The 22439-nt window shown below is 39.4% G+C and overlaps 2 protein-coding genes across 2 annotated transcripts; one reads left to right on the top strand and one right to left on the bottom strand.

Annotated features, from left to right (window-relative positions):
* Positions 1-1227: 1227 nt before the first annotated feature.
* On the top strand, positions 1228-11544 carry ccdc106a (coiled-coil domain containing 106a). Its single transcript, XM_027006702.2, has 9 exons — positions 1228-1400; positions 2110-2246; positions 7248-7349; positions 7846-8031; positions 8251-8301; positions 8695-8919; positions 9233-9442; positions 9677-9980; positions 10232-11544. Exons 2-9 carry the CDS (start codon positions 2192-2194, stop codon positions 10254-10256), a joined length of 1158 nt encoding a protein of 385 aa, XP_026862503.1. The 5' UTR covers positions 1228-1400; positions 2110-2191; the 3' UTR covers positions 10257-11544.
* On the bottom strand, positions 11389-17657 carry arhgef5 (Rho guanine nucleotide exchange factor (GEF) 5). The gene is made up of 12 exons (XM_027006701.2): positions 17617-17657; positions 16563-16933; positions 16309-16469; positions 15850-16002; positions 15533-15662; positions 15012-15086; positions 14784-14873; positions 14049-14191; positions 13788-13931; positions 13439-13509; positions 13066-13170; positions 11389-12677 (listed from the first exon to the last, which is right to left on the bottom strand). The coding sequence occupies exons 1-12, from the start codon at positions 17636-17638 to the stop codon at positions 12535-12537; spliced, it is 1608 nt and encodes a 535-aa protein (XP_026862502.1). The 5' UTR covers positions 17639-17657; the 3' UTR covers positions 11389-12534.
* Between the last annotated feature and the right edge of the window lie 4782 nt (positions 17658-22439).

Raw genomic sequence — 22439 nt, 5'->3', positions numbered from 1 at the left:
TGGAAATGACTAAAGAATGCATTTGATTTTATTACATCTTAGAATATTTTTTAAATATTTAAATTTTTAAAAAATGAATGGTTGTAACAGTTCAATGCTTCAGAAAAAAAAAAGAACTATTTATACTTAAGACATAAGGAACTTTTGTCTGTGCATTTCCTTTGTTACTGGACTACCCAGTCCAAAACCAATATGCAGTGCAAAATACCATTCTGAGAAGGCTTTCCACAAGATTTCAGAGTGTGTCTATGGAAAATTGTGCCCATCCAGTCAAAAAAAAAAAAAAAAGTTTTTTTTGAGGTGAGGCACTGATGTTGAAGGCCTGTCTCATAAGAAGGCCTGTCTCATAACTGTCATTCCAATTCATCCCATTGGTGTTCAGTGGGGTTCATGTCACAGCTTTGTGCAGGCCACTGCAATTCCTACACACCAAATAAATCAAAGCATATCTTCATGCCCTTCGCATTGTGTGCAGGGGCAGAGCCATACTGGAACTGGAACTGGAACCCCCACACCCCCACCCCAAACAGTTGCTACAAAGTTGGAAGCATGTAATTGTCTAAAGTATCTTTGTATACTGTAGCATTAATACTTCTTTTCACTGGAACTAAGGACCTGGCCCAAACCCTTAAACATCCCAGACAATCATTCCTTTATAACCTTTCTGTTATAATGCATTAGACAGTGTGTTATCCGCCAACAGCAGATTTGTTCATCAGACTGCTAGATAACATGATTGATCACTCCAGAGAGCACATTTCATTTGCTCCAGAGTCCAGTGGTGTTGATATACTTGCAATCTTCTGCAATCATTTGCAGTGCAGCTGCATGATAATTGAACGAATTTCATGAAGCTCCTAACACAGTTCTTGTGCTGATGCTATTTCCAAAAGGCAACTTTCACAAACTGACTTGTGGCAAAGGTGACAGCCTATGATAGTTCTGCATAAGGTCACTGTGGTCTTCAGTACAACCCATTGTACTCACAAGGTTTGTTTATGGAGATTACATAACTATGTGCTTGATTTTAGACATCTGTCATCAATAGGTATTGCTGAAATGCTTTAACTTAGTAATTAGCCATGGTGTCTACGTACCTTTGGCCATATAGTGTATTACAGAATACAGTACTGTTAACTACTGTGAGGAGCTGTATCTAGTATATGCTACTGCAGTATGCAGTATGCCTTATACCATTTTGTACAGAGCCACTGAACTGTACACGCACACGTATGTGCGGAAGTACGTCATTTTCGGGGGGTCATGATAGAATAGTGGAAAGACATTTAATTGTTATTGTTAGCTGGGAATCTTTTAGCAAATGCATAGACGTATAGAAGCGCATTCACTAAGCTTTTCTAGCTAATGCTCAAGGGAAGAAATTTAAGGACCACGGAACGGTTTGTGTAATTCTCTTGTCGTAATGACAAATGCTCGATTGTGCAACGAGAGTAACGATAGCTAGCTACCTAGCTAACCATATAACTAGTTAGCTAGCTGGCTAGCTCGTTTTGACTAGCAAAATGTTAACTAGCTAGCTACCTTAGTGGAAAGAGTTTATAGCAAGAGTTCTTTTCACCTCTCGTCATCTTTGTCATTACAGAGGCTACTCTCTGCAATTAGCACAGCTGTAATTTCATGTTTACAAGGATATAACCTAGCTAGCTAGCTAGTTAGCTATTACAATTATACCTAGCTAATACCGCAATACTGAGGGATAACGGTGCGTAACCTGTCTCTAGCTAGCTATGTGTTATGTTTTTGCACCTTGATAGCTACAATGTTTACATTACTGGGCACTCAGATAGATGCCATTGTAATTTAGCTATAACTTCATTAGTTAGGTTAGCTAGTCAGCTAACCCTATGTAGGATAGTAAAGTTGTGTAGCTAACTAGCTAAGCTAATTTGACAAGCGAGATTTAATGATGCCTAAACAGACAAGCTAAAAGCTGACAGCTAGCGACCTGTAGCTAGCTCATTTTCACTTGGGTTAGTGCTTATCTTATATTTTAAGCCCGTTTTTGCAATGGCATACCAGGTTTTGTTTATGATTACAATTTTTTTTTGCTCCTTCCTCCACCGACACTTTGTGTTTTTTAAATTTCAGCTAAAATTGGGATTCTCCTTTGATGAAACCTTCTCTTTATTAAAAACTTATCCCGAAACACGAGATTAAAGCAAACAGAAATATGAACGATGCAGAAACAGCCACTGGGAAGCATGGAAGTTCGCAAGAGTTGCAAAGTAAGTTTTTCCTTTTTTACTTTGACATTTGTCTGCAGTAGCCTTATGTCATTAGTACTGTAGCGATTTAATACGTTTAATGAATTGACTGTTACAGTTGGTAAATTTAATTGGGGCACCACCCAGATTCACAGGGAAATGTATTAATTTTAATTAATTTATTAATGACTAATAATTGAGTCTCAAATCATGAAAGTCGCCAATTAGATACGTGATTATTTCTCGTCTACCAAACATTATATCATCACTGTCACGATCGCCCCTCCCTGGCGTCGCGGTTCCCACGGCGACGCCTTCTGTTTCGTTATCTTCCTGGTTTTGTTTCCATGTGCTTCCTTGTTTTGGTTTTGGTTTTCTCCGCCTCATTTGTTTAGTTCTATGCCTGTTATTGGTTTCATCAATTGCCTTAATGGTTTGTGTATTTAAGCCCTGTGTTTTGTTTCCCAAGTTGAGGGTTGTTTTGGTTCATTCGGTTGTGTGTACATTCGGTATTGTTGTTTCTTGTCAGTTATCCAAGTAAATTGACCTCCATTTCCCTAAAGGTGGCGCTGTGCTTTTTCCGCACACCGTGAGGCGTAGTGACAAAATTCCTATTTCAGTGTATTCCTCGACTCAATCCAATAGGACCAATAATATACAAACCTTAACCTCCGCCCACTTAATTTTTTGCATAATATGTGAAACCTATTTTGTGAATTAGGTCCTAGGATCACCACAATCTTGGTGTCAAATGCTCACAAGAGTCTGAACCTCAAAAACATTTTTACATTTCAAAACAGTATGACCGCCATATGTCCTTCAGGATAAGCGTATATTTTGCATAAATGGCTATAATTCATGAACGCTTTATTTGATTTTGGTGAAACTTCAGAGCCAGGTTAAGCCCGTTACTGTAGGTTGCCCTACTGATATTGGCGCAAGTATGTCAACAGATGGCGCTATAAATGCTAAAAAATTATATCAGCATACTGGCATCAGATCAAGAGGAAACTTGATATGATGTATCCTTCAGCTATCATATACAAGGTCAATTAAGAATTAGCTGATAGGTCAAAAAATCTGATCGCCATTGGCCAATCAGCTTTCAGAAGACATTTGACAGGCTTAACATTGACTAATCAGAATGAAACATATATGCCATGGATGTATAAGGATTCTCTTTGAGTCTAGTTTCAAATAATTTGGTCACTAGGTTACGCTATACATGAATATCAAGTATAACTCCTACATATGTTCACTTAGAAACACAAACTTGGACTCATGACTCATGATTCCTTGCAGTACTCCTTTGCAATAACATGCCATTTTCAAAAATGCATAGTTTTTTCATTAATTCAAAAATAGCACTTTTCAAACTAGTCCTAGGAATTTGATCCAATTGTATCAAAATTGGTACTACAATAATCTACTCACTCTCTATGTATATAATAATTTTAAAAAGGTTCAGATTTTGTCACTTTTACCAATCATTCATTGCAGCCTTGCAATACATGACCTATATTGTTATAATTCATAAACCATGTAAGTCATCATATCCTAATTTGAAAGGTTTTTTTAGGTTCTTGAAGGGTCTACAAAGTTTGGTCTTAACCTTTTGGGGGCGATATAGCACACACACTTCTAAAATCCTTTAAAAATCACACCATCATCATTTTATGCACACTACAGACAAGTAATGGATGCCATATGATTTGCATCTATGAGCTGAGTAAGTTTGCCATTACAGATTATAACAAAAATTGTACTGCCTGATGAGAAATAATACTTTTAATTCACTAAAACATTTCAGTATGGTATTGCTTTGGCTCTATCTAGTGGGCAAACACTGAAACTGACTGAAAACTAGTACTTAAATGAAACAGCACCAAACACAATATAACTGAAAGACTAAGTATGTGAAATGTTACCCTGCAGTGCAGTCAGCTTTTCAATCATTACAAGTCATGCAGCTTTTACTGTATATAATGTGGATACCTATAAGTGATAAATAAGACAAGCAGATTTGCAAATGTAAGTTATGGGGGAAAATGTATTGCTTTCTAAGTATTAGCATTTGTTTAAAATCTTTGACTTACTCTTCATACAACAAATTGTTAATATGTGAACAATGAAGTCCATATATTCTTTCAAGGTTTTTCATCAAATTTCTGTGCAATTGGGAGCCTTTAACACAGGCCACATAGGGGCATGTCTCTTGGGTCCAAATGTATTAGAAAGTAATGTACATACATAAATATCTCATATGTTTTGGAATTAAATAACCTTGCTACTGACACATGTCAATAAAAACAAAAAATTAATCAACATGTAACCTATTGCTTTACCGTAATACTTCTTGAAAGCATAAACACTCCAACTGTTCTTGTTTGCTGCACATTTACTGCTTTTAAATACATTTAAGTGTTTACAAACCTTTCACAATTTGTTCAGCCTAAAACTGAATCTAGCAGAGACACTCCAACAAGCACCTTTAAAATAGCTTTTAAACTTACCTGTACAGAAGTCAGCAACTGTGAGTGATATCAACATAAAACTTTAGGCACATGTTTGACATTACATTCTTGTGAAGCTTTTCAGTTTTGACCCTGATTGGCCTGCACAGGGCACGGCAGAGCACCATCAGCTTTTAAACCTTTAAAAATCATACAGTTTTAGTGTTTGCAAGGTGGACACAAAGCTAAATAAGACAAAATATCTCATAGGTTTGGGAATTAAAAGACCATGCTACTGTCCTGTGTCACGAAAACCAAAACTAAATTGATCTTGTATTCTTAAACAGCATATACACTTTAATGCTCTGTCAATTTAAATGAAGCTTTATAGACTTGTGCAACTATGGGAAGCTGGCATAAATATGTGCTACAGTAATATGCAAAATATCTTTCTTCATGACTAGTTGCTTCAGATTTTACCAGTACTGGTAAAGACAGAACCAGTGAACTATAGTGAAGTATACATTTAGTAAGTTCTGGACTGATTCTTAGGCCTTGTACATGCTTGAACCCTCAATCGCTGCTTGCAGCAGTATTTTTGTTGTTTGTACTTGCTTTTAGTTATTGAAGTTACCTCCTGGCGCTTGCATCCTGCCTCACTCCTCATCTTTTTGTGACAGTCACTCTTGGCTCACACGTAATAACCACTGAATGTTATGTTCTATTAAGCTTCTACTAATGACCAAGTGTGTCTAGTTCAATAGAATCACTAGAATAACAAGCTTAACAATGTAAACAACCTAAATTTAACACAAACAATTCATGATGGATACAGGTAGTTAACTAAGATAATTAAAAAAAAGGGTACAGAAAGAAAAAGTAAATAGGTTATTTTAAACAACATGATAGGAGTAACCAAACAGGTAATCTACTTATCATTCAACAAGACCAACAAAGGAAACTTGTTAATCAACAAATTTGTAATGAAAGTATGTCTACAGTCTAATAGGAAGATCAGGAGAGAAAGATAGCTGTTGTGAACAGTGATATGGGGAGCTAAGTGTGATGCTGTGTCACCGGTGAGAGGAAAGAGTTTACACTAATACTCTGATTTGTTTAATAAACACTGTTAGTATCGGTACCAAACTGGTAACATATGAGGGAAATGTCGGTTCTTACGACTCACTGGCGTTCAACCCTGTCGAACCGTCTGGAGATTTACATTTATGGCATTTAGCTAATGCTTATATCCAAAGCAACTTACAATTATGACTGAATACAACTTGAACAATTTGGGGGTAAAGGCTGTGCTCAGAGGCCCAGTATTAGCAATTTGGTGGTGGTAGGGTTTGAACTGGCAACCTTCTGGTTAAGAGTCAAGTTCCTTAACCACTGAAGCTAAGTAAGCCGTTTGCTGATTAACACCAGTGCCAGATTAAGAGGGGGTCAGATTTTCCCAGGTATATGTTGGGGACAGAGCATGCCTAGTTCGTGCATATTCAGTAGCTTTTGTTCCTGCGATGGGGGGGAGGGATTTCTCTTGGACATATGAATACATTGGATCAACCACGAATCAACTGTAAAGGAAATAAAGAAATAAAGTAAATACATACATTAATACCCATTTCTGCCTCCTGATCTTAGAGTGTAGTTTTGAAAACAAACCCTGGGAGGTGCAGAACAATTGGATAATCGATTTAATTACTTTCCTAATTTCTGAAAGTTACAAACTACTAACTTCTAATATATTTTCTAACTGGTTTATATAGCATTTCTGGTGAACACAATTAGGAGTGAGTAACAATTAGTTTACCACATGCATGAAGTAAGCGACATACAAATGGGTGAATAATGCAAATTAATAAGGAACAAGTAATGAACAGAATAATGTGACTACAGATACCTATAAAATAACAGGAACAAATGTCATAATTTGGATTCTGTTAAAATAACCATACATTACTGATTGATTATCATTTGACATCATAGTAGATTAAATGCCAAGTTGTTACTTTTGACTCTGTGGGGTGATGAAGGTTGGTTGTCACGGTAGGGATTTGATTCTGATGGAATTTATGGTCACAGTTTCTTGAATTATAACCAGGCTTGTAAGCTTTTTCCTTCTTGTCCTTGGTTTATGACATCAGAGGCAAGGGGGTTGAGGGTCAGAACACCAAGCCATCTTAATAGCTAGGCCATTTATGGCTTTGTTGCTCAACCTCAAAACACCAGTGGGTTCTGGGTCTGGTCCATGGTCCAGTGGTGAGAAAGAACCCCCCTTTGACCAGGTCAAAGTTTCATCGGGGGGCTAATTTGTAGTCTGTCTTCACTACAGTACAATTTTGATGAGAAAGTGCATCAACGTGCTTTAAGAAAAGTAATAGTAAAAGGCTTTTGTAAATGATCATTTGTATGTTCGTATTCTTCAATAACAGTGTAATAAAAGAATTGTTACAGTTAATTGTTACACTGAGGACAAAAGCTAAAATCCATGTCCATAATGGCCCTGATTTGAAAATGTGCCATGCTTTCAGTGCAATCTTTCCTTAATGTGTTTTCATCTCCAAAGCACCAAAAAACGAGGATGCATATGAAATCTCCATTCCCTTTGAGGAGAACAATTTTGAGCAGCAGGGCGGCTTCTATAACCAGAATGAACAGAGCTTTGAAGGTCAGTTTGAGCATATCATGGCTATACCACTACTTTATTCAACACATTCAAAAAGAAACTTAGAAGAAGAAGAACCTGTATGTAATAATTTGACAGAGATGATGTTAATTCTAACATGACTCTCAGTTGGTGCAAAAAAAGGTGTTATTAGTTTCCTACAATGCAATATATATCTCAGTACAATATATATAGGATCTGTTGTGCTTTGTGAATTGTAAACTATCAAGAATATATACATAAATACATCATTTGCACACCTGACCACTGCTTATAACAGGACTGACCCATTTGTACCCATTACATTTGTGAAAAAAGCAATATACAGCTAAATCTAGCACATATGTTTTTGCACACATCTCATTAGTTTTATCAGATTTCAGTTTTATGACAGAATTGAAGTATTCAAATTTGAATGGTTTTACCTAGGTCTTGTCATGTACGTAAGTATTCAAATGTCTCCTGAATGTGTGTGTGGTTGTCTTAATTCCAAACATAGGTAATGATCCTCCTGCTCCGGCAAGCTCATACCTGCTGATCACAAACCTGCGCACACAACTGCAGATCTCCCTGGAAAAGAACTCCTGGTTGCAGAAACGCATTGAAGACTTGGAGGAGGAGAGAGACTTTCTGCGCTGCCAACTCGACCGCTTCATATTCTCTACCAAGAGTCAGGAGAGCAACGGTGAGTGCGAGAGAGTGGTGGATGAGCAAAAAGGGAGAGAGATTATGGCAATAGAGGAAAACTGAATACAAAAGAATAAAACTTTCCAAAGGGGCTATATGAGTACAGGATTTGCATGACATTGATAGATGTGTAGTATTGATATGGTATTCCTTTTTATGTTCATTATTAATTGTGAGTCTAAATGTTCTATATACATTTTTAATTTATATTTTTTAGGTAATGATTCCCACAGTTTTTCGTGGAGGAGGCGACGAGAGAATGAACGTGGTAAAGAATCTCTTACCCTGTCTTGCAAAAATTACAGGAAAAAAGTGTTACAATGTACCTTTGGCTGGTTGTTTAGTTACCTTTGAACAGAGAACTGAGCACTTCAGTGACACTGTTGCTTTTCATGTCCCTGTTACTCAGCATTCAATGAGCACAACCTCACCTGATCATCCCATCTTAACCCCCCATTAGCACAACACCAAAATAAACCTAATTCCTGAAATCAGGTGCATGTGTGAAACAAATGAATATAATAGACTGTATCCCCTGATGGATTTAATTTAGGCAAATGGCATTGTTAGTGTAGTTCTGTGCTGTACTACTCTAAACAAAATCTATATTCAAATAATGATAATGGCATTAACATTCTTATTAACATTATTATCATTTTAGATCAGCAAGCAGAGGTCCAGCGTTCAGCCAACCGTCAGTCATTCCAACAGAGGCCTGCCCAGCAACCACCAACCAATGCTAAGGTCATGAGCAGTGGCTCTGGACCAGTCAGTGCTCAGATGAGTTCCATGTTTGGTCCCTCCCATTCCCAGCCCCTCCTACAGGGTCATGGTGGTGGAAGCAGTAGTAGCAGTGGTAACAACAGATCAATGAATGACCTGCCAGGTGTGTGTGTCTGTGTGCGTGTGTGTAGTATGCACTGTGTATTCTACACGGTTTTTTATCTTTCAAATTAATCAGTGATCTTTGTGTGTATGTATGTGTAGCTTGCACTGTTGGCATTTTTACAGTTTTTTTTTTTCTTTGAAATTATCATATTCATGATACCTGTGCTAAACTTTGGTCTTTCTGGACTGGCATTGTGTACCCCCTATGTAAATTAAGAAGTGTTGACCCATGTATATAAACAACATTCATAGCATATTGATAAAATGTTTAACTTGGGAGGCTGATGTGCAGTGTTCCCTCCCTCCTCAAGAGTCCCTTTCACTTTTGGGAGAGGAGGAGGAAGAGGAATTTTTGGAGGACAGCTACCTGGATGAGGAAGAAATGATGTCTGGGGAAGATGTAATGTCAGAAAATGTGACACTGTGGAATATGGGTGCTTCTGGGAGACCAAGTAGTGGGCACCCTGCTCTGAAGAGGAGGAGGGTCTTCAGAATAGCCAGAGGGAGAGAGAGACAGAGAGGTGAGACACTCAGTTCAGAATATGTTGCAACTTTAAATGTTTTAAGAATCATGGCGTGGTTTTATCTTGCATTCTGGTCATTGAGAAACTGGTTGAGAGAAATTAGGTTGAGGTAGTGAATGTTAGATATGTAATGATTAAAATCAATGTAAATTAAAAAATAACTTTTAGGACTATGGGAGCTCTAAAATGGCTGTTAAACCAAGCTCATCATCATGTTTTTTCCTTTCTTAGTGAAAGATGCTGCTGGTGTGTTGTTCCGCTATAAGAAGATCCTGGTGACGTACCAGCGGCTAAAGAACATGTCCAAGGCCTTTCAGATCCATGGTGTTGATCGCAACACCGTGGCCTCCACAACCCCTATTGCCGAGCTGATGCTAGTGGCTCCAGAGAAGCTGGCAGAGGTGGGCGAGTTTGACCCATCCAAAGAAAAGCTTTTGGATTACGCCCGGCGCTGCTATATTGCCCTGGACCCTGACACCCTCAGCAAAGTTCAGGCACTTAAGAAGAACAGCCTGCTACTGCCAATCTCTTATAGGTACAGTGCATACATAAACATACTCACTCACTTGTTTTTTCATATATACATAAACTACAACACAGCCACTGCTGTTCAATACAATTATTAATCTGCAAACTCCCAGCCCTTTCCAAGTGCTTGTCATTGCCCATTTAATTTGGGTTCCACTTTTTAACATGCTTACAAGAGAATGATTGTAAGTGTAAGTCAGTGAGCTGAGTGAACTTCACTGTGATTGGTATATCAGTGTGTTTCCCCCTCCTCTACAGGTTGAAAGGAACAGATGGCCAGTAATTGGATAAGAGCAAGTGACTTCTGTTCTGCTGTATTATAGAATCCCTCACTGTATTTTAATGCTCCCCAGCACATATCTCTACTCTCTTAACCGCTTCATTCAACCAGTCAGATCAAGTGTGCTCTGAATCAAGCCTGCTGCCACAGCATACTGTATTACCTCTGTTCTTCACCACTGCGCACTCACATTGCGCTAAAAGAGCTGGGCTTCCTCAAGAAGGCTTACCGGATGGCCAAGACATTGGTAAAGACACTTATATCTGAGTCTATGTGCTCTGCGTATTTTGAAAACTTTAGTTTTTGACATCAGCTCTTCAAGATGTATAGCTAGCTCTATGACGTCACGTGTTGTTCTGAAGTACTGTATCAGGGGTTCTCCATTTCAGAAGGTGTGTGCGTGTGTGTGCATGTTGGTTGTGCATTTCACTCAGCACTTACCTGACAGATGAACTGTGCATTTCTTACATGATGAGTGTTGTGTGAAGTGTGCTGAAGACCACTATGTACACAGTCCCATGCTCTCTGTTTGACACTGTGCTAAACTAGACCAACGTGGGTCTCCATTTGTTTAGGCTTGTAAAGCCTCTTCAGTGCTGAGTAATGGCTGTGTTAGTGCATGTAAATCTTTAAATCATGTCACATCTTTTATTACACAACACTGGATACTGAACATGTCAAAGTGAATAGTGGGAATCCAGTTAGTAACAGAAATTATGCCTAAGCAGCCAGTAATAACTGATACAACTGTAGAATACCATAGTGTTTGTGTGCACGTGTGTTGATGTGCGTGTGTGCACGTGTGAATGCACATGTGCGTACATGGGTGCGTGTACTTGCGTGCAAAAATCATGAATCCTTACTCAGAAAATGTCTCCAAGAGATACAGTGGCTGTGACTGTATGTAGGTGTGCGTGACTGTAGAACAGAAAAATCATGGTTACTCTGACTTCATCCCAATTGTCAGAGTGTGTTTGATTGTACCACTGTCATTCTGATGTCCATTCCCATTGATTACGGGTTGGGGCTGTTGTACATTTCAGTTTTGTCTCAGGAACCAATTATTTTTTAAGTTTTAATACAGTCTAGTTTATCTTGTAACTCTGTGAAGGTTGATGGGTGTGATGTTAATTTATTTTTTTTTTTTCTGCCCCATGCTTACTATCTTACTGTGGGTTGAGAATAATAAGGAACCAATTTGTCCAATTTGTCATGTCAAAAGAGAAATTAGTGATGTCCTGTTGATTCGTCAGACTATAAATGACACTAAAGTGACTGATTTCCTACTGAACTGTTTATCCAGACTCTTCCTTTCTCCTCACTTCCCATGTTAAAATGGTTCCTTACAGGTGGAACTATAGTAGAAAGTATGTTTTTATGGTGTGATGTTAATTAATTATAATAATAGGTTTGTAATATCTAAAGACTAGGGTAGTTTATACCCATTGTGAAAGATGTAGGTGTTTGTCCACTATTTGGCAGGTACCTAGAGACCAGAGCTATGTATAGAGACTGGGACCTTCAATATTTTAGCTGTCCTAATGGAATTTCTGTAAATTGCATTACACTTACTTTACAAAAAAATTAAACCTCTCTTCTAGTAAATGGCTTGAATATGTATCAGTCATGTAAAATACATGCTCTAGCCATTCTACAGCAGTGCTCCGAAAATATCAAGCGTCAAGATGCAGAACCAATTTTCTTTTACTGGCATATCTGTGCCATGCCCGCATAAAGAAGATCTGTTTTTGCGCTCCTACAGGACAAATGAACACAAGACACTATGGATCTCCCTAAATACCTCAGTGGTTTATAAACGTGGTTATGTACAAACAAACCAGATACACTGTGTTCCATGATTATTTTTTGTCAAACTCTATAGACACTTATGTACTGTAGCCATTTTTCGTATTGTTCTGTTATACCAGCCAGGGGTATAGAATGTGTGTAATGTATAAAATCTATATAATCTTGTTAAAAAGGCAGTCGGACATTTAACCACAAACCCTTTGCAGTTCTTGTATGCATTTCCTTTTTCCCTTTTCATTTTCTTCCTGAGATAATGGTTCATATCCAGTGTTCATGTTCCAGTGATTTCTGAAGAGTTTAAAGCTTAAAATAATCCTTGGAGTCTGGTTTTAAGAAAATGTTTAGTGCAGTGAAAGTTGCACAAGGAGTTGTGACCCATTTGTAGAGTGACTCACTCAGTGTAGAGTTTTTGGCTTTTTTCAGTAGAGGTGAGGATACAGTGCAATACCGAGTAGGAGGCTGAGTAAATATTTCACACTGTGGCTGTTGCAGTTGTAATTTTCAGTGCGTCCGCCAGGTTGCACTGTCGAGCTTTTTCACTGACTATGGTTTCCAGATGAGACTCCGGCACCCATCCACGATGTCTATCAGATAGACGAGTTCCCTCCACCCACCCTTAAAAAAATCAACACAGACCCATTAGACTGAATGATACAGTGTCACTGAATCATTATTATCAGAGTTTTGGCTTCAACTGTCAAAAATGACAAGATGCTTTTAAAAAATTGTTTTTTTTTTTGCAGTCACTTATGAATGCAGTCACTTATGAATCTCAGGCTGAAGAATCAATTCAGGAATCTTACTTTATCAAGTGTGTTATTTACTTTGTGTATTAAATGTGTATGGTAACATTGGTCCATTTCATTATAATTCATTGCATGAAAAGTTCTACTGCTTGTACCTGTAACATTTGGCTCATTGTTAATAACACACTTGTTACTGAGCTGTGATAATGGGTTTATTTTTACGCACTGTGATTATGATACTTTAAACACTTCCTCACCATCACTGCTCTGCTGGTGCACCAGCAGGACGTCGGCTTTCTCCAAGTTAAGTTCATCAGGTTGCTGGGCAATAAAAGCCCTAATGCACTGCATCTGTGGAATATCTGAAGGAGAATGTAAAGGCAAAGCATCAGCCATTTTTCAGAATGCAACATACCAATTTTCTGTGCACCTGAATACTAATGAACATTTTCTCAAGAAAGTAAACTATTAAGAATACAGAATTTTCATACTAAAGATATGTATTTGCACTTAGTATGGAGACTGTCAAGTATCTTTTTGTTGGAACAGTAGGTATTTGAAAGTGTTAGAATTTGAAAAACAATTATGCTTCTTTCTTTTGTAAGTAATGATATAAGAAATTATCCATACCCTGTGCTGCAGTGAAGTCAATTTCAGGATGAGGACGAGAGAGTGCAGAGATCCAGCGCAGTTTATCAGCCCTGCAGGAAAGCACAATCCGAAGCTGACGGGCTGATGTTCAGTATTTTTCACTATACATGTGCTTGCTAGAGAGGAATGTGCCATTTCACATTAAGTGATCTGTTTGAGTAACTGGGTTGCATGGTCTTGTAAAAATGAACCAATGACTTATTAAATGCTCAAGACAAGGACATATGGTCACATATGTATGTTTGGCAAGGTCATCTTTTGAAAAGCATGGACAAATAAGACTTGAGCTCTAGACCTCCTTTTGTCTTATGAACTCATTCATACTCACTGTGTGTCTGTTCGCAGTAGCAGAGCTTTATTGGCTATGTGCAGGCGGAAGAGGTTCTTCTGCAAAGAGTGAAGCTTGACTCTGCAGTTTTCAACTCGTAGCTCTGATACAGGAGCATGCTCTATCACTGTAAACCGGCCAACTCTGCATGGAGAGAAAACACTATACTGTACTGTGGACATTTTGTATGAAAACAAATTTAATATCAAAGGAATAGATGCTTAAACTTTGGTTTTGAAACAAAAGAATAGACAAACTCACTCTTTGGGCAATGAAAGAAGCAGGTAGTCATTGAAAAGATGCATATAGGCATTTCTCTCTGTCTCCTTCAGAGAGAAATCCCTCAGCTCAGTGAGTGGGCCTTCTCTCACTAGCCTGCGTGACTGACTGATCAGCGGCAGTGTCTGACACACACACACACACACACACACGTTTTTCTTTGAGATTGTTGGCTTCCTATGGCATTTCCCATTTTGGATACTCATGTCAGAAGTGTAGATAAACAAATGGCATGAATATCTTTGTTTTCTTTTGCATAGCTAGATTAGTTTGTATTTCACAAAAATTGGTAATCAAGTCTCTCCCAGCCTGCCATGTTACTCTACATTAAACATACTCCTGTCATTTGTCTGTTGAAAGTTTATTTTAACATAATGTACTGTAAATTGATATGGAATAATACAAATATTTTATTCTTTTAAGTGTTTAACAGACAAATAAAAAGTATTTAAATGCATTATATTAAGAATGAGAATAAATTATATAACCTATATAATTAACATACAGAGGAACTATAAGAGTAAAACAACAAGTATAAATAATTACAAAGTAAGTAATGAAATTAACAAAAATTAAGAATAATATTTTAAGCTACTCTTTAAAGTAATTGTTCAATGTACCTGACAAATCTCTTGTGAGATGGAGTTCCAGAAATGCTGCAGCTTTACCACTTTTTTTTTAATAGTTAGTTATAGGTACATAGAAATGCATCCTCACCTTGCATTCAAAGTCCACCTTTGCATTGAGGGATACGAGTGATTCAATGCTCTTCATCTGAGATATACTGTCATTACTATCCTGAATCATCTGCAAAAATGCAAAGCAGCAGAATTTGTATTGTTGTGCATATGAATTGTGTGTGTGTGTGTGTGTGTGTGTGTGTGTGTGTGTGTGTGTGAGTGAGTGAGTGAGTGAGTGAGTGAGTGAGAGGAAAAGGATGCTTACCTTCTCCAGTAATTTCATGGCTTTGATGGCTTGTGCCTCATCCTTTGTCTTCGGCGCTGTTCTCTTGACAATATTCTAGGAAGAGTAGGAAAGAACATGAAATAATTTGTTAAACAGTTAGTGTCCAGTAACAGTAACAATAATTTACTCTCTAAATTAGTAAAGGGCGACAGAACATTCTCCTTTTTCTACTAGGTTATATTCTTATCTTGCTAATATTGTTTATTTTAGACTACATTTTTTATTTGTTTGTTTATTTATTTTTTGAGACAGTTGAAAAGCTCAGTGATGTCTCAAGTGTAACATAATCAAGTTATTCTAAGTCTAAAGCTAAAGCATCCACTTTGGACACTTGTTGAAAGTACCAAATTTTCTTTTGTAAACCAATAAGTTAGAAGTTAATTGTCTAATTTTAACTCCAATTCTAAGCCTCGTTTTGCCTAATACTGAATTCAATTGTCTCAGCAGGACAAGGAGAGCCAGAGAATGACTGAAAGAGAAAATCGTAGGAGTTAATGTACTTGTACTAGCAGTTTAAGGCGAGTTATTCTCTGGAAGGGGAGAATGAGGAAGGAACGGAAGGGGAGTCTCTGGCACTTGGGACTATGCTCCAGCTTCTCCACCATGTGGCGAAATGCAGTATTCTCATTCCTGTACAACAGAACATGGAGTAAAAAGAATAAAAGCCAGAGTGTGTAAAAGTCATTGAGCAAAGATCAAAACACTACATACCAGACTGCAGTACTAATCTTTTCTAACAAAACAGAAAAAAACATTTCCAGTAGTAAAGAATGAGAAATGAATGAATGAATAAATTATTTACATAGACAACACTCACATTAATTTTTGATATGTTTTGTCTTGGTATGATTGGTTGGTGAGGTAGGGCACATAGACTGATCGGAATCGTGGACAGTGTTTAATGATGATGTCACAGACAGTAAAGTGCAGTATGTCACTCTCCACTCTTTCCTCCAGTTGAGTGAAGAAACTACACAACACAATAGAATTAGATGCTAGAATAGCAGAGTAGTATTTTTTCTATGCAACAGAATAACTAATATATATTAGTGTGTTGAATCTTATTTTTTTTTAAATCTATTTATCTATTGGGAAATGGCTCACAAGTATGAGCCCTAGACAACTACATTTTGGGAAGAATCTCATTCAGATAAAAAATTACACATTTAATAAGAATATTAATGATTATGCTAGTCTTTTAGTACTTCATTAATATCTGTGATACCCCACATAGAATTCCTTTCTCATCCTCTGAACCATTACCATGAATTCTTACCTATGACTAATGGCTCTGACATCACAAAGCCTGGAAAAAAGCCAGTTCTTGTCCTGTGTAGTCAAGAGTGCGTTTAGCTGTTTGGACTTGACAAAGTGTTCCACCACGATGTCCAGGCTACTGCAGTATGATGCCTCTGATGTGACCACCTCAAATCTCACCTACCAACACACAGCTGTCAGTCAGACATGTCTTTTATTACTCCAGAGACATCCCTTATCCACTCTCCCACTCAGACTGAAGCAGTACCCTACCTCCTGCAAACGTCTCTTGTCTTCACTGAGAGTTTTAAGCTCAGGGCTGTTCCTCACTCCAGGCAGATCTTGCCATAGCATGGGCGAGGAGGTGAATGACTTGGTCAGCCGAGGGGATGAGGGCCTCTGTGTCATGTGATGGGATAGGGATAGAGCCCCACTCAAAGAATTGGTATGGGCCAGGGAATGGGGGTGGGACATAGGAGGGATAGGTGGGAGGGGCCTGCGAGCCAGAGGAGGAGAAGGACAGGGAGAGGGGAATGCTAGGGTGGCAGCAACCTCCCCAAACACAGACGAGGTGTCAGAATGAGCCTGATGCAGGATCTCTCTGTTCTGAACAACTTCACTGTACTGCTGATACAACTGAGAATCTGAGACATAGAGAGAAAGAGATGAAGGCTTAAATGAGTAAATAAACAAATTTCTCATTATGTTTGCATTGTTATTTGACTCCTCTATGCTCAGCCCCACCCAAAGTTGGAATGCTGAGTCTAGTTCAGTGGTGCAGCATGTTCAGGCAACATTTTAGCAAACAGAGGCTAGCTCCACACAGTCTATTCAAAATGCCAGCATCACTCAACAGCTGTTCTGCAGGTTTAAGACTGCAGGTTTGCATGCACAAACCTGCCCTAAGCCCATAAGAAGTACATAGAAACAAAAAAAGGGGATTCTTTCTCAGATCCCCAAATGTAAACTTAATAGCCACATCTGTAACAAGTAACATTGTTGTGGAGGCCCCTTGTGGCATACATATAAAGCTGTTATACTGAATTACAGGTGTGCAAACACATAGCAGTTACATATTAGCTTATGGTGTCAGCAGTTTTTCTAGGTGACATTTATTCATGGTGTTTTGCTTGGATAGCCTACAGGTTGCTTATATAGATATTTATGTAATATGAAAGAAAATGCGAAGGCTTGAATATGCACATTTGTGTTGGCTATTTTACATGTCACTTTTTAGTATGGTTACAGTGTGTCAGTAAATTTTATGTTAAGGCTCTCATGGCTCCTGTTCCTGTGTAAAAGAAGAATCACACCCAAAGACACTCACTGTAAAATTTTGAGTTTCTCATTCTTGACCTGTTGATTTTTCCTTTCCTAGAAGAAAGAACACAGAAAGAGAGGAGTTATGGCTTATGAGATAAAATCAGCATTAAATAATTGGATCTAAGGCGTATGGACAGAAAAACAATCAAGGACAGATATAATGTAATTTAATCCTTTGGGAAAAATATACATTGCCAAAACATTTTAGTTCAGTAGACAGAAATGTTTCCAGAGTGTGACACACTCAGTGTTCATAGATAAGCAGATAAAAGCTTCACTTAATAAACTGTGTAATGAAGATGGTTCACTTGCTTCAGATCAGCTTCACTCCAGGTGAACCGCAAATCATATTCACTGTCTGTATAACACAAACAGAAACACACACACACCCACGCATTTTAGCAGGGCAGCACTGAAGCTTATGCGCTATATCAACCAATCGAATAACACAAGTCCAAGTCCTCAGACAAAGATTCACTGTATCTTAATACAGCCCAGCGAGCCACTTTAATGACTGGTTCTGCAGATGTGGCTCTGGGAGAGAGTGTTTTGTTTCAGATATAAAAGTGCTGCAGATGCGTGAGAGACATTGTCACACATTGACCCTGATCCCATTCACATGCCACACCCTCACTGTCCTCAGTAGTTCAGAGCTCAGCAGTACATGCAGTGCACCTGCTTGGCATCAGGACTCAGGAGTCTAGTGAGTCACTTTCTTGACACTGTCAGTGTTGCTGTCAAAACAAAACTCCCTATTCTGGAATTAAAAATTTGCATGCTTGATACAAATATTACTCTGCTTACACCCTGTTGTGTTGCTGTATATTGCATTTTGTGTATATTAGTTTAAAGTTTCAAGTAAATCTCTTGTGCTTGTGTCCCCTAACTGGTGTTTTGAATTCTGTCTTACACAGATATTTTAAATGTTTTAAATTTCTCCAGCCTTATCAGTTTCAATAAAACACAACAGGAGACCTTCATATTATGACTGCAAAGTAGTGGGTTCATATCTTTTGTTGTGCACATCTGAGAAAACAACAAGAAAAAAAAAATATTTGAAGGTTCCAGCAATACATTGCCACTGTAATACCGCTTCTGAATAGTATTAACTTCTGATAAAAAGGTAATATGATAAAGAGGGTACAGACACACTTTTAATCTAAAAGAACCTCAAACTCTTTTATATGCAGCTTTCTTTTTTAAAAGGTAGATGGTAAGCAGTGTATTTTGATGTTCTGTCACTCCTTCTCTTTGGGCCTGACCTAATTTACTTATAAGCTTTTCCTTTTTTTGCCATTTTACTTTATCTTAGGCATAACTGTGTCATAAAGTCCAACTTTATTTCAGTAAAAAATCTCAATGGCAAACTCTCTGTACTGGTTAAAGCCTTTTTAAGTTTCTGCACCCTTCAGCATTACCAACCAGTTTGTGATATCTCAACACTGTTCTGACTTTCATGAGACATGTAGGTAAGGGTACATACAAGTATGTTACTAGGAAGAATTAGGATCTATTCATTCTCTTATTCCTCCTGCTTACCTGAGGGGAATACTCGGGTCCGGCGGTCCCTTCCAGCTCCTCCTCCCTCCTCCTCTTCATTTTGTTTTTCTATTGTCTTTCGGAATCCTCTCCTTCTAAACCGTGCTTCATTTCCCAAATCTCGGAAACTGCTAGAGCTCAGGATCTCCCATACCCCCTTCTTCTTCTGCTTCTCAGACTTCTTACTGCTTTCCTCCTTCTCTGTCTCACCTTCTGAGGAGAGGCTGTGTAGATCAACACTGGAGAGAAGCATGTCATATTCAGGGTCCTCATCCAACTCACCCTCTAGAAATTCTTTCTCCAGCCACAGTCTCTCTGCCTCTGCCTCCTGTTCTGACTCCTTCTCTACTAGGGCGAGAATTTCCTTCTCTGCTAGTGCATCAGCCTTCAGGTATGGCTGTGCCACACTACCTCCACCAATGTCTGTTCCATCCATTCTTGCCTGTATTGGCTCAGGGTCCATGCACTTGCTCCTGTTGCTCTGCTTGTGGGCCTTCTGGACAACACTGTATAGGGGTGAGGCTGGCAAACCTGGATCTCCCTGACCTTGAAGCTCAGTATGGGCTCCCCTGTCAGGCTGCTCACTTTGTGTGCTCAGCTCAGCCATATTAAGGTCTCCAACATCAGAGGAGCCCAGGATCTCATGTAGCACATTCTTAGCCCATTTGAGATGTGGAGCAGCAGAGTGACGCTTCCTCTCCAGTGGTGTGCACTGCATCTCTTCCAACTGGAAACTCTTCTCCATTTCTCCACCTTCCACTCTGTTTTCGGAAAATGTGTCATAAAATTCTGGTAGGTGTGGTTCAGAGTCTTTTTCTGCTCCCTCACTGCCTGTAACATCTAGATCCTCTGATGATGTAATTTCCTTGGTAATCTCATCATCTTCTGCTTTTTCTGTGTCATGGCTGCTTGAAATCTCCTCCTTGAACAAAGCCAGGTTATGTCCTGTACTGTCTCTTTCTGCCTGTGTGGTTTCTTCAGCTGCACCATCTCTCTCTCTCACAGATTCCTCTGTAGTGACTATGTCCCTGGATGGTGCTACATCCTGATCAACTTCACGGTTGCATCCACAGTCCAAATCTGAGTGCTGATTGGCCTCCTCCTCCATGTGATCCATCAGAGGGCTTTGGTTGGATCCTGACCTGGGAAGAGGTTGACCAACCACACAAAAGACAGTGACAGTGTGGTCACTTCTCTCCTTGGCCATTCTGGTTTCAATTTCTCCCTCCCTCTGGTGGGTTCTTGTGAGTGACTGCCTAGTGAAATCATCTCTAATTTCATCATCCCAGAATTCTTCACAGTCCTCAAACTTGTCCTCCTCTGCCTCCTCCTCATCTCCTCCACTGGACACAGTCACAAAACCATCCTCTCCTGATGTCATTCTCTCCTTCCTTTCTTCTTCCCATTCCCCCACACTTCCCTCTTTCCCTTCAGAGTCCCCATATCTGTCACTCCCTCTCTCAGACTCTCCGTCACTCCCCTCCAAGTCATTGGACACTTTTTCTGCCTCTGTTTGCCATGGGGCATCTAAATCCTCTTCATTATCAAAGACTATGTCTTCATCCCTTACACTTCTCTCTTCCATGTTCCCTCTGTCATCATTCTTCCTTAACTCTGCAGCTATGTCTAGGTTCCCATAGTTATCCTCGGGCAATGCTCTTACTTTTTCATGTTTCCTGTCTGCTGCGATCTCTCCCTCATCGCTTGATGTCTTTCTCTCCCTGTATCTCTGAGCATATTTTTCCCTCACCCTTTCTCTTTCTCTGAATTCCTCCTGCAATGACTCAGTTCTTTCTCTTCCTGATCGAGGCTCCAGCCACATTTTCTTTAGTGGTCTGTGTTTCCTCTCAGGTTTCTCTTGTTCTTCCTCTCTCTCAGTCTCTACTTCCTCTTTTTCAGACTCTTCTCTTTCGTCTCCTCCCCACTGTTCCCTTGTCACACCCTGTCTTTCCTCACTTCTTTTTTTCTTTTTCTCCTCATCACCCTCAGAAATGCTCACGCTCTCTTGGTCCTCGAGGCTGTCTTTCATTCCTCTTCTCTGGTCATACTCTACATCGCTTCCTGACAGGCACTCTGCACTATGGGCTTCTGTCTGTGTCTTCCTGTATGCCTCACTCAGCATTTGGCTACTTCTTCCCTCATCTTCATCCTCCCAACTCCTCTGTCTCTCTCTTTGCCTCCAATCTGGATACATGCCCATCTCTCTCTCTGCACTGTAGGAATGTATGTGTGCTCTCTCCCTCTCATTGTCTCTCCACTTCCTTTCACTCAGTTCTGGCTTTCTATTTCTCTGCAGATTGATTTCATCCCAATGTCTGTCAGGTCCTCTCTCCTTTCGCACCCAATATTTCTTTTTCTGGTCTCTCTCTCTGGACCGCTCAACATGTCCTTCAATCATCCATTCTCTATTCCTTTCTCTCTCACTTGATCCCAGAGTATCTGTTTCTCTCTCCTTTCTCCTGGCTCTTTCTCTTTGCCTCTCAATCTCTCTTCGTCTCTCAATCTCTCTTCGCCTCTCTCCTTCCCTCACTCTGTCCCTGGCTCTTACTCCTTCACAGGGAGTCACCAAGTCCTCTTCCCTTCGTACGTCTTTATCTTTATCCATATCAGTATCTCCCTCACTCTTTGTGTGTCTATGCCTCTCTTTCCTCCTTGCCCTGATCCTCTCATCCATCTCATCTCGATCAGAAAAATTCTCTCTATCTCCCTCCAAGATTCTTCTCCTTTGAGCAGAGTGAAAGCAGTCTTCTCTGCCTTTAGGCCTTGGTCTGTCTCTTTCTCTGTCCACCTCTCTCCCCCTCATGATCTGCCAGTCATTGACTTCTATATATCTCTCTCTCCATCTTTCCCTCTTTCCATCGTCCCACCCTCTGTCTCTCATTCTGTCTGTCTCGTCCTTTTCTCCTCTTCTCCTTTCACTTCTTTTAATACCTTCCTTTTCCCTTTTCATCTCCCCTCTCTGTCTTTCCAACTCTCTGTACCTTTGCATCTCTTTCCTTCTAGCTTGTTCTCTTTCTCTTCCACTCACATCTGTTTCTCTTGGACTTCCCATGCCCCTCTCATTACCCTGATTGGAATAGTATTTCTTTCCTTTTTCCCTTTCATTGCTTCGTTTCCTAGTCCTGGGGAAAGTATCCCCTTTCTCTCTCTCGCTATCTCTGGTCTCAGAAATCATCAGGTTCTGTACTGAGGTAAATCGTCCATTTGCATGACTGTTGTCCTCTCTCCTCCTGCCCATTTCTTTCCATTCTATGTCCTCTGCTCTCCCTTTGAATGCGGTGAACCTCT

This window comes from Electrophorus electricus, chromosome 10, assembly GCF_013358815.1.
Source record: "Electrophorus electricus isolate fEleEle1 chromosome 10, fEleEle1.pri, whole genome shotgun sequence".
Classification (NCBI taxonomy): Eukaryota; Metazoa; Chordata; class Actinopteri; order Gymnotiformes; family Gymnotidae; genus Electrophorus; species Electrophorus electricus.
The sequence above is the reverse complement of the archived record's forward strand: the minus strand, read 5'-3'. Positions and strand labels throughout refer to the sequence as shown.

Coding starts and splice junctions, on each gene's coding strand:
- ccdc106a (XM_027006702.2), top strand. CDS start 2,192: ATGAACGATGCAGAAACAGCCACTGGGAAGCATGGAAGTTCGCAAGAG. Junction 7,350..7,845: donor GAATGAACAGAGCTTTGAAG/GTCAGTTTGAGC, acceptor TTCCAAACATAG/GTAATGATCCTCCTGCTCCG. Junction 8,920..9,232: donor ATCAATGAATGACCTGCCAG/GTGTGTGTGTCT, acceptor TCCCTCCTCAAG/AGTCCCTTTCACTTTTGGGA.
- arhgef5 (XM_027006701.2), bottom strand. CDS start 17,638: ATGAGAAACTCAAAATTTTACA. Junction 16,934..17,616: donor GAGAAACTCAAAATTTTACA/GTGAGTGTCTTT, acceptor TCTATGTCTCAG/ATTCTCAGTTGTATCAGCAG. Junction 13,171..13,438: donor TGACTTCACTGCAGCACAGG/GTATGGATAATT, acceptor ATTCTCCTTCAG/ATATTCCACAGATGCAGTGC.